This window comes from Oncorhynchus tshawytscha, linkage group LG16, assembly GCF_018296145.1.
Source record: "Oncorhynchus tshawytscha isolate Ot180627B linkage group LG16, Otsh_v2.0, whole genome shotgun sequence".
NCBI classification, from domain to species: domain Eukaryota; kingdom Metazoa; phylum Chordata; class Actinopteri; order Salmoniformes; family Salmonidae; genus Oncorhynchus; species Oncorhynchus tshawytscha.
In genome coordinates this window covers 35624362-35635461 of record NC_056444.1, presented here as the reverse complement: position 1 = coordinate 35635461, position 11100 = coordinate 35624362, and the positions used below count along the sequence as shown (strand labels likewise).

At 40.9% G+C, this 11100-nt stretch overlaps 2 protein-coding genes across 2 annotated transcripts; both read left to right on the top strand.

Annotated features, from left to right (window-relative positions):
• The first annotated feature begins 569 nt into the window (after nt 1-569).
• On the top strand, nt 570-1499 carry LOC121839680 (piggyBac transposable element-derived protein 4-like). Its single transcript, XM_042299903.1, has 2 exons — nt 570-1454; nt 1487-1499. Exons 1-2 carry the CDS (start codon nt 700-702, stop codon nt 1497-1499), a joined length of 768 nt encoding a protein of 255 aa, XP_042155837.1. The 5' UTR covers nt 570-699.
• LOC121839606 (piggyBac transposable element-derived protein 4-like) lies at nt 1463-2338 on the top strand. The gene is made up of 2 exons (XM_042299135.1): nt 1463-1654; nt 1803-2338. The coding sequence occupies exons 1-2, from the start codon at nt 1513-1515 to the stop codon at nt 2120-2122; spliced, it is 462 nt and encodes a 153-aa protein (XP_042155069.1). The 5' UTR covers nt 1463-1512; the 3' UTR covers nt 2123-2338.
• The last annotated feature ends 8762 nt before the right edge of the window (nt 2339-11100 follow it).

Below are 11100 nucleotides of genomic sequence, written 5' to 3'. Positions count from 1 at the left end.
CATGAGTTGTCACCTAGAATTGAAAACATGTGAATAAAATCGTAAATACACAAATAATTACCACACAAAACATTTTCTGATAGTGATTTATTGATACAAGTGGCGCGTGCCGGCAGTCAACCACGTAACCTCCCACTCTGCGCCATTCAGTGTTGTTGTTTATGTATGTAGCTAGTGAGCTAAGCTGTAGCATTAACAATGTCTTTCAAAAGGAGACAACTCACAAATGTGGAAATTCTGGAGATTTTTTTAAATTCTGACAATGAGTCTGAGTATGAAAGTCAGGAATCAGATTCTGACAGTGACAGTGAGGAGCTGCCCCTCAACCTTGTAGCCATTGAGAACCCTGAATCTGAATTTCCCTTGTCAACTGAGGAAGTACCAGGTCCCTTTGAAGATGCTGGTGGTGATGGAGGCAGACGGACAGTGGATGAAGTACAGGAGTTCTGTGGTAGCTGGAAGGCCACCAGTCATTTCACCCCACCTGGCCCTGCTGTCTGCTTTGACAAGTCCCAGTCTGGAGTGCAACGCCCCTTGCCATTTCCAACTGAGGCAGAGTGCTTCAAGTTGTTTCTGACAGAGGAGCTGGTGGGAGAGATAGTTGAGGAGACCAATCGCTATGCCTTAGAGCTACAGGAGAAGAGAGAGCCAGGAGTGAGGGGAAAACTCGCTAAATGGGTGACAACCACAATTAGTGAAATGTATACCTTCCTGGTGACAGTCCTTCTCATGGGAATAGTAAAGAAGAACTCCCTAAGAGAATACTGGAGCACAGATCCTATGTTTGCAACTCCCTTCTTTGCCTCCCTCTTTTCCCAAGATCGCTTCCTAGTTCTGCTGCGATGCCTGCATTTTGTCAACAATGCTACTGCCATCCTAAGTGACCCGTTACACAAAATAAGAAATGTTCTTATCAGCCTGACATCAGCATTTGGTCTGGTCTTTGTACCATACAAGGACCTATGCATTGATGAGTCCCTGATGTTATGGAAAGGTAGGCTGGCGTTCCGTCAATATATTCCCTCCAAAAGGCACAGGTTTGGAGTCAAGTTCTTTGTCATGTGCGACGTGAAGACAGGATTTGTCCAGGATATTATAGTTTACACAGGGTCCACCACTGACATCAAACATTATGAGGGGCTTGGGGTGTCAGGGTCCGTGGTGATGACCATGCTGGCTCCTCATCTCGGCAAGGGACACACTTTGTACGTGGACAATTGGTACAGCAGTCCCACACTCTTCCAGCATCTGCTCTCCAACAGCACAGGGGCCTGTGGCACAGTCAGGTCGAACCGGAAGGGGATGCCGGCATTCGGATGCGGGAAGATGCAGAGAGGGGAGGTGGAATTCCAGGAGAACGGTCAACAGCTGGCAGTAAAGTGGCATGACAAGCGAGACGTCCATGTCCTCTCCACTGTCCATACAGCAACCATGTCGGCCACAGGGAAGGTGGACCACCTGACCGGAGAGAGAAAGATCAAACCAGATTGTGTGCTTGATTATAACCTCAAAATGGGGGCCGTGGATAAGGCAGACATGATAAACAGCTTTGTGGAATGCACACGGAAAACGAACAAGTGGTATAAGAAGATATTTTTCCATCTGATCGACACTGCTGTCCTCAACGGCAGCATAGTTCACCGCCAACTAACAGGTGAGATGATTACTGAACAAGGTATTTTTGTAATTGGATGTACAGTTCACATACAAATCCATTATGCAATTATAGTGACAATATCTCACCCACCTACCCACTGCCTCATTATCCTCTAACTTTCCTCATCTTACCGACTCCCTCATAGGTAAAGTAATTACCTACCAAAAATACAGAGAGAACCTCATGAGAGAGCTGCTGGAGGAGCACCACACCCCTCGGCGCCCATCCACTGGGGGCCGTCCTGCTGCAGACAATCCCCTACGCCTCACTGCACGACATTTTCCCTGCAAAGTCCCTCAAACTGCTTCTCAAGGTAGTCGCACACGGAGGCATTGCAAAGTCTGCCTGTCTGGCGCCAGGAGAAGTAAGCAGAGGAAGATGACAAAATACATGTGTCTAGCTTGTGATACACCTCTATGTATTTCACCATGCTTTGAGGAGTATCACATGCTCAAGCATTATTGAGCACATCTGCAGCAATAGGTGACTGACTGACCTGACATGTGACTTGATAGGTGACCAGCCATGATACTATGCCTTAGAGATGGGGGTGGAAATGCAGTTGTTGTTCAGTCACTGCATGGATAATGAATATGGGTTTTGCATATTCAGTTTTTTGTCCTCTAGTAAAACAAGTTGTTGAACCAACTACCAGTCCTGCAATAAAATAGATGAATATTACATATTGGCATATGTGTTTTCTTGCTGTGTTTTCATCCAGTACAACTGTTAAGGAGTGTACGTTAGCATACAAAAGCTGTCCTCATTATTCAGCTCCAAAGATGTCCAGCTCCAGTTATGATATTGGCAAATAATGTTTCTGGTTTCTGAAAGTACAGAATAAAGAGGAATTATTCATTAGAATACAATATAAGGATATAGCAATAAAACAATACTACAAAGAAGTAACATAATAAACACTGCTATAAATAAATTGTTTATTGCATTGACAAAATCACAGATTTGAGTTATAACAGTAAGAAACTAACTTTTGAGCTCCACAAGGGGGCAAGGCAGGGCAGAATAGAGCTATGCTGAATAGACCAAATAAACAAACCATGGTCATATTTTTTATTTATTTAACTAGGCAAGTAATTTAAGAACCAATTATTATTTACAATGATGGCCTACACCGGCCAAACTCAGACAACGCTGGGCCAATTGTGCGCTGCACTATGGGACTCCCAATCACAGCCAGTTGTGATACAGCCTGGATTTGAACCAGTATACCGCTGCGCCACTTGGGAGTCATAAGGCCAGGGTAGCTTCAAAATACAACACAAGCTAATAGTTTTCTGACGCAACTAGCATTGTTTTACAGAGCTAATAGAATAATGTAGCTAGGTAAGCATGATTGACAATAACACCATAAAGGTTATAAAATGTGTAACGTTACCTCACGTGTCCGCAGTTATAAGGAATATATTATGATCTACAGCTACAGCAGAAACGGCATACGGAAACTATTATTATAACTATTATAACGTAATAAGGCACTTACTTTGATGGAAACGCAGCCTGGATTTGAACCAGGGAGTCTGTAGTGACACCTCTAGTACTGATGTGCTGTGCCTTTGACCGCTGCACCACTTGGGAGTCATAAGGCCATGGTAGCTTCAAAATGCAACACAAGATAATACTTCTCTGACGCATTTAGCATTGTTTTACAGACCTAATAGAAGAATGTGGCTACATAAGCACGATTGACTATAACACCATAAAGGTTATAAAATGAGTAACGTTACCTCACGTGTCCGCGGTGATAAAGAATATACACAAATATATTATGCTCCATACATACAGTACGCTACAATAGAAATGTGGAATAGAAAATGTGAACACGTGTGCAGATCCTGTTCTGACGGGAGATAAGCAAATGTCTGCAGACGTGAACTGCACAAACAATTGGGAAGTGCTTGGGGAATTTTGTCCGTGTCAGAAATGTCCCAAAAATGTAATTATCCGCAAAAGTAAAAATGACAATTTTTATGTGAATGAATGAGGAGGCGGAACACACCTAAATTCAAACTGTTTTTAGAAAATAAAAACTTGTTTGAAAATCATTTGAAATTGAAGTTAAAACAACCTATAAATATAAACAGGGTGCGTGCTTTAGTTTGAGGGCAGCGCGGATAAAATGTACTGTTACGTATCAATCACATTCTGGAATGGAGAGAACATTCTAACATCACGTGCATAAAAAAACTCACGCTGGGGCGACCGTTAGAGATATTTGGAACTCACATATGAAAGGGTTAATCAAAAGTCACTGCCAGATTTCTGGATTGAGCTGCGCTCAGACTATCCTGCCTTGGCAAATGGTGATGTTAAGACACTGAGGCCCTTTGCAACCACGTACCTATGTGAGAGTGGATTCTCGGCCCTCACTAGTAGGACAACTAAATACAGGCCCACACTGTGTGTGGAAAATGATATAAGACTGAGCATCATTTCAAGCCCCCCCTTCTCAATAACCTGTGGTGAGTTGTTCACAATTTGATGAACAAATAAGGTTTTATATGTAAGATGGTTAAATAAAGAGCAAAAGTATTGATTATTATTCTATTATTATTTGTGCCTTGAGCTCTTTGTCACTTCCCACGAGGAGTAACTGCTGCTTTTACAACAGCTAATGCAGACCTTATTAAATTCCCAAATAACTCCTGTAACTCCTAGTCTTTCTATTATCTCAAAATCCCTTTAATTTAATCAAACCTGAGGAAAGTCTTTCCCCAAGTGACTTATTTGTGTTACAGTATGGTGTTCCTCAGCAGATCAGTGTGAAAATGATTCCTTCATAAAAATTCATGTGTGATAGAAATAGAGCTACAGTATGCTGTGGAGGATAATATCGGGACAGAGTAGTGGGATTATCAGGGTGTAGATAACCTCCTATCCTCCCCAGTTACTGGTGCATGAGTCAAACTTCCATATCAGAGAGAAAGAGAGGAAGCAATGTGAGGAAGTAGTTAATCAGACAATCTCACTCTACATGTCATAATCCGATATATCTCCCACAAAAAAATCCTCATAAAATATATTTTCAGAAATTACCATTTACCAATTACCCAGAGTCAGGAGTGATTTATATCTCTGTAATGAGGATCGACAGTGAGAGGAAAGCACAGCTCCAGGTTTTACTCCTTTCTCTGTGGGAAGCGATGATCTGTATATGGGCTCACCTGGCTCTGGATGACAGACAAACTGATGTTTGACACAAAAAACAGTCTGTAGGTCTCAAAGTCTGTCAGGTGTTTCCTTATAGTATGTTGACGAATACAAATTTGAGTAGTGGGATTATCAGGGTGTAGATAACCTCTTTGCTTCACCGGTTACTGGTGCATTAGTCAACCTTCTATATCAGCAAGAAAGAGAGAGGAAGCATTGAGAGGAAGTCGTTAATCAGACAATCTCACACTACATGTCATAATCCTATATATCTCCAAAATCCAACGGATTCTTTTTTACTCATAAAATATCCTGTCACAAATAACCATTTGCCAATTACCCAGAGTCAGCAGTGATTCATATCTTTGTAATGAGGAGTGACAGTGCAGAAGAAAGCACAGCTTCAGGTTTTACTCCTTTCTCTGTGGGAAGCAATGATCTGTACATGGGCTCACCTGGCTCTGCATGACAGGCAGACATTAATGTTTGACACAAAAGACAGTCTGTAGGTCTCACAGTTTTTCAGGTGTTTCCTTATAGCATGGTGAAGAATACAAATCCTAGAAGTAGGTATAGGCACTTTTCAGAGATTAGGCCTGGAGGGCGACTACATGGGCGAGAACAGCCACCTAAAGCCCTTATAGCAGCAGTCTGAGCAACTGTTTAAACAAAGAAGAGATGATAGAAATGTTGAAGTCATCATCACCAGGTGAGAGGACATTTTCCAACTAATTTATGTTGTTAGGACAAGAAAGTAATTGCTGCAACAATTTGCTACATTTATCCTTGTAGACAGTGCAGCACTGACGGGGAGTAGAGCATTTCAGGGTATTAGTCTCTGTGATTCATCTAGGTCTGTCCTCTTCAGGATTACACATCTTAAACTGAAATCCCTTTTCCATTCGTTCATTTATCTACATTTAAAGGTGAATGTGGTTCTATGATGGTCATGCTTTATTACTTTTAAATACTGCTTAAAGTCATATATATTTGACATTTTGTAGGAGTCTTACAATCAAATATTTGGAAATAATATGCATTTTTCCTAAATATGTGTCACGTTCTGACCTTAGTTCCCTTGTTTTGTCTTTGTTTTAGTATGGTCAGGGCGTGAGTTGGGGTGGGCAGTTGATGTTCCTTTTTCTATAATTTGGGATTTCTGTGTTTGGCCTGGTATGGTTCTCAATCAGAGGCAGCTGTCAATCGTTGTCCCTGATTGAGAACCATACTTAGGTAGCCTGGTTTCACTTTTGAGTTGTGGGTGATTATTTTCTGTAGCGTATGTTCACCATACAGAACTGTTTCGTTTATCGTGTTTTGTGGTTTTATTCGAGTATTCGTTTTCATTAAAAGGCGTAATGAATACTTACCACGCCGCACCTTGGTCCTCCTCTCTTTCTCCCAACGACAAATGTTACAATATGACCCACCACCTGGATTCAGTCCTATTTAGCAAAATTTGAAATGTTGTTTTTTGTCATTGAATAAAAGTGGAGACTCAGAGCTAAAAAATTGTATATCATACACTGCAGTTGAGGAACAATGGGAAAGTAATTCTGCTATGAAAGTTGATAAACGTGTAACCCCACTTTGGAAAAATGGTTCTTGAATGTTTTGGTACACCTCCTAGAGAGCTTGTCTTTGTCTACACCCATTCAGCATAATTCACACCCTCTTAAACAGAGTGAGTAGTGTAGTAAACAACCAAAGACTTCAAGACTAAAAATGGTAAAAGTAGTAGCCTACAATAAAGAAAAACTCCAAGTAAAATTACACTTTATCTAGTCCTTGGCCTATATCCTAACCTAACTTTGGTGCTAGTCATGTTGTTTTTCACATAACCGTCTCTGGTAAACACACACTATATCAAATAAAATATATATGTATTTGTCACATGCAGAAGGTGTAAATGGTACAGTGAAATGGTTACTTCCAATGTAGCAATATCAGAAACAGAAAGTGTCCAGATTAAAATATTTTATAATTACTAGATGATGCTTACCCAGACACACTTGTCAAAATTGATGGGTAAAGTGAAAGAAATGCTATAACCACCCCCCAGCCACATCTAGCTAAGTGGATGTGTCACGATTGTCTAGATATGTACACATGTTCATTAAATCAAATAGATGTCCGTAATCACCCCCAGACACACCTGGCTAACTTGATGGGTCATGTAATCATCTGATGAAGTGGAGTCTTGTGTTTAGACATGTTAGCTAAATTGTTAGCTAGCTAAACAATGAACCGGGGTAATCTCAACTGTTAATACTACCAAGACAAACTGATTGTCATAGCTGTAGTATGAATCTGCAGGTAGCTAAAGCTAACCAACTTGGTTCAGTGTTACCTAGCTAACTAACAGACTATAACTTGCAATGCAAATGGATTTCTGATTATGAATACATTTACTACACATGCCAGCAAGCTAATGTTTGCTAGCTAGCCAACAGTATGCTTTAACTTTCAATGAAAACAAGTTGGAACCATTTGGAACCATTTAACTCTGTTTTGTTTGTAGCTGCATCTTGTTTGGCCAGCGTTGTGTGAAGTCACTCTGGGCAACAACATGGCGTGTGCAGTACATGGCGTGTGCAGAAACTGATCTCTTGATTGCGGTTGCTAATGTCAGGGCATCTATGTTGTTGAGAAAAGTAGCAAAACTTTAGTAGTTCTCGATGGCTAACGTTATATCTTTCAAAAAAGCCACGCTAGAAAGGATCATCAACACATACAGAGCAGCTCACGTTATAGACAGAAGCATGCTTCATGGCAGTCAAATCCAAACTCGTCTCCCGGCATGTCCAGCCCATCCATTATCTCAGCCAATCATGGCTAGCTGGAAGGTTCTCTCCTTATTCCGTATTTAAACTAGCTAAGCTCGTAATATAACAAAGATGGCATACAAGCTTGTTATTAAGGCACATGAAAGTTCACATGTTCCGGAAGGCATTTCTGCCAAAAAAAAACTAATTTTGATAAAACAAAAAAGACATTGAAATGCCTCTCCTGTGAAGTAGTGATGTGCAACATGTGCCTAGCTCCCTAAAACGGGTCACAAATATCTACCTCTGCCTGATCTGCTATTCATTCCCTAACCCATTTATTAGCAAAGTGCCTATGATTGTTTATGATACTGTATGAGACGACCTCACATGTATTCAGAGGCATAATGGGATCCCCTCCACATGCATTCAGAGGCATCATAATGGGATCCCTTCCTCAATGGCTAATACACTGACTGACGCATATCCAAGGGAAAATGTATTATTCATAACACCCAATGGGGATGCATGAGACTCAATATGCCAATGAGCCCCATTGTTGAGTGAGATAATACACTGCCACCATACTTACGTCACATGATTAGCTCTTTCTGTTGTCCATTTGATTTGAATGAGAACTTTTTCCATATTTCAAATTTATTATGTTTCCATATCAATCACATGGGTTAAAATGTACTGAAGGCTTCATGTGCAGTCCATCTCAATTTCAAGGGGAAAAAAAACTTTTCTGACTTGATCTGAAGTATTATTCTTCCCAGGGGAGTCGTTTCTTTTTGCCCGTGCTTCTATTTCAATGCTTAAAATGCACTTTTATAAAACAACAAAGCACAATATTCATAAAAGACCTCATTCTTTATTGGCCTTGGGCAGGTCCTCGGCATAAAAGACTGAATTTGATTCCTAGCGACTCACAGTTCTCGGTCTGCCATACATGAAGCACAGGCATTCAAAGAAAACCAAGAGAGGAGCAAAAACTTGTACTGCTTATTTGATCATCCATATTCATCACATACAACTTGAAATAATTATGCAAGGTTTGTTCAACAATAATTTGTGTATTATTGCAATAGTGATGAAAATGTTGAGGGAAATATATATTTTTTACCTCAACTGAACTCTCAAATATGAACTTCATACTTCACATACTAGTACATGTAGTTCCAGTGGAATACACATTTGTTGTTGCTATAATCATTCAAGTGGTTTCACTACTGTATCTTTACTCATAGTTTCTATACAGTTAGTAGTGTATGCTATGTGCTGAAACAGCATGTCCCACTGAAATATACATCTGTGATATTCAACACAGTTTCCCAGTGGAGTTAAGATGTTTTTTCTTGTCAACAGATAATGTCTCATTCATTGTCCTCTTTTCACAGTGTTCAAAAAGTCCAAGAATACTATGTGGTTGGTGAAACAAACAAACCAAAATAATAGTCACCTTAGAAGTGTTATTTGACTAAAGGATGAATCAAATGTTTGGGTATTTCACAGTCCCTCTAGAGTGATAGCTTACACTTTACCAACACCAGCCAAGCTCTGTTCAACACATGAAAGATCTTCAAGGACACAAAAACGTACAATTTTCATTGCGAGATCAAAATCAAACTTTATTGGTCGCTGTGCACATATTTTGTAGATGTTATCACAGCTCCAACAGTGCAGTAATATCTAACAATACACACAAATCCTGCCCAAAAAGAAAAAGAAATTAAGAACGATCAGAACAAGCAACGTCAGAGTCCGGAATATAAATATATACTGTTTGTATATAATGGTGTGAAATAGACCGTATGGACAGTATATGAATAGAAAAGATGTGTACAGCAGTAGTTATATAGGATGAGCCTTGACTAGAATACAGCATCTACATACGAAGTGGGTAAAACAGTATGTAAACATGATTAAAGTGACCAGGCAAAAGTTTCTAAGGTGCAGGGTAGAGTACCAGGTGGTATCTGGCTAGTAATAGTGACTAAGGTTCAGGGCAGGGTACTGGGCGGAGGCCGGCTAGTGGTGACTATTTAACAGTCTGACGGCCTGGAGATAGAAGCTGTTTTTCTGTCCCAGCTTTGATGCACCTTTACTGTCTCAGCTTTCTAGATGGTAGCGGGGTGAACAGGCCATGGCTTAGTGGCCAAGCCAAATTTCTCCAGCATCCTGAGGTTGAAGAGGCTCTGCTGTGCCTTCTTCACCAGATTATCCTGTGAATGGACCATTTCAGGTTGTCAGTGATGTGCACGCCAAGGAACTTGAAGCTTTTCACCCACTCCACTGGGCGCAACGCCGATGTGGATGGGGGCGTGTACTCTCTGCTGTCCAGGATCAGCCTCTTTGTTCTGTTGATGTTGAAGGAGAGGTTATTTTCCTGGCATCATTCCACCAGGGCCCTCAGCTCCTCCCTGTAGGCTGTCTTGTCATTATTGGTAATCAGGCCTACCACTGTTGTGTCGTTAGCAAAATTGATGGGAAAATGGACACAATATAATTTTAATGACAAAGCCTTGACTACACACTAACCTGAACAGAATATACTATGGGAGGCGCACAGTAGTACTTAGAGCCATGACTACACGGAACTCTATTCCACATCAAGTAACTCACGCAAGCAGTAAAATTTGATTTAAAAAACAGATAAAAATACACCTTATGGAACAGCGGGACTTTGAAGAGACACATGCATACACACACAATAACATAAGCACTGTACACACACATACACAAGGATTTTGGGTTGTTGATATGTGGTAGTAGAGTAGTGGCCTGAGGGCACACACTTAATGTGTTGTGAATGTATTGTGATGTTTTTAAAATTGTATAACTGCCTTGATTTTGCTGGACCCAAAGAAGAGTAACTTCTGTCTTTGGCTGCAGATAATGGCGATCCATGATAAATATCATACAACAAATTAATTAAATGTGTGTGTGTGTGTATCTGGCAACCCATGCAGCAGACTTCATTTTCCCAAATGCTCATTGTACTTGCCCTTGCAATCTGATGTATGTGTGTTGTGTGTTATGACTTAGAAGTGTCAACCTGACCACATCCTTGTGGGCCATTCAGCGATTATCTTCGGAAAAAAATTATATCAGTGTACAAATATTCTGATCTGGATTGTCAAGTAGGCTAAATCATGTGAGGTTACAAACCCTACAGGGCTTAGTCTACACTCAAGTTAAATAAAGGATGCAGAACAGGAGCACTTGGACCATGCCTCAGAACTACCTGGCCTGACGACTTCTGGCTTTCCTGTCTCCAGTCCACCTGGTCGTGCTGCTGATCCCGTCTCTGCTGTTTCTGTCTGCAGCTATGGAACCCTGACCTGCTCAAGGCTCACAGGAGGTACTACCTTGTCCCAGACCCGCTGTTTGATCCTGTCTCTCTCTACCGGACCTACTATCTCATCTACGAAGAACCAACTGGCATTTACTCCTGAGGTGCTGAACTATTGCAACCTCTATAACCCTCTATTATTTGACACTGCTGGT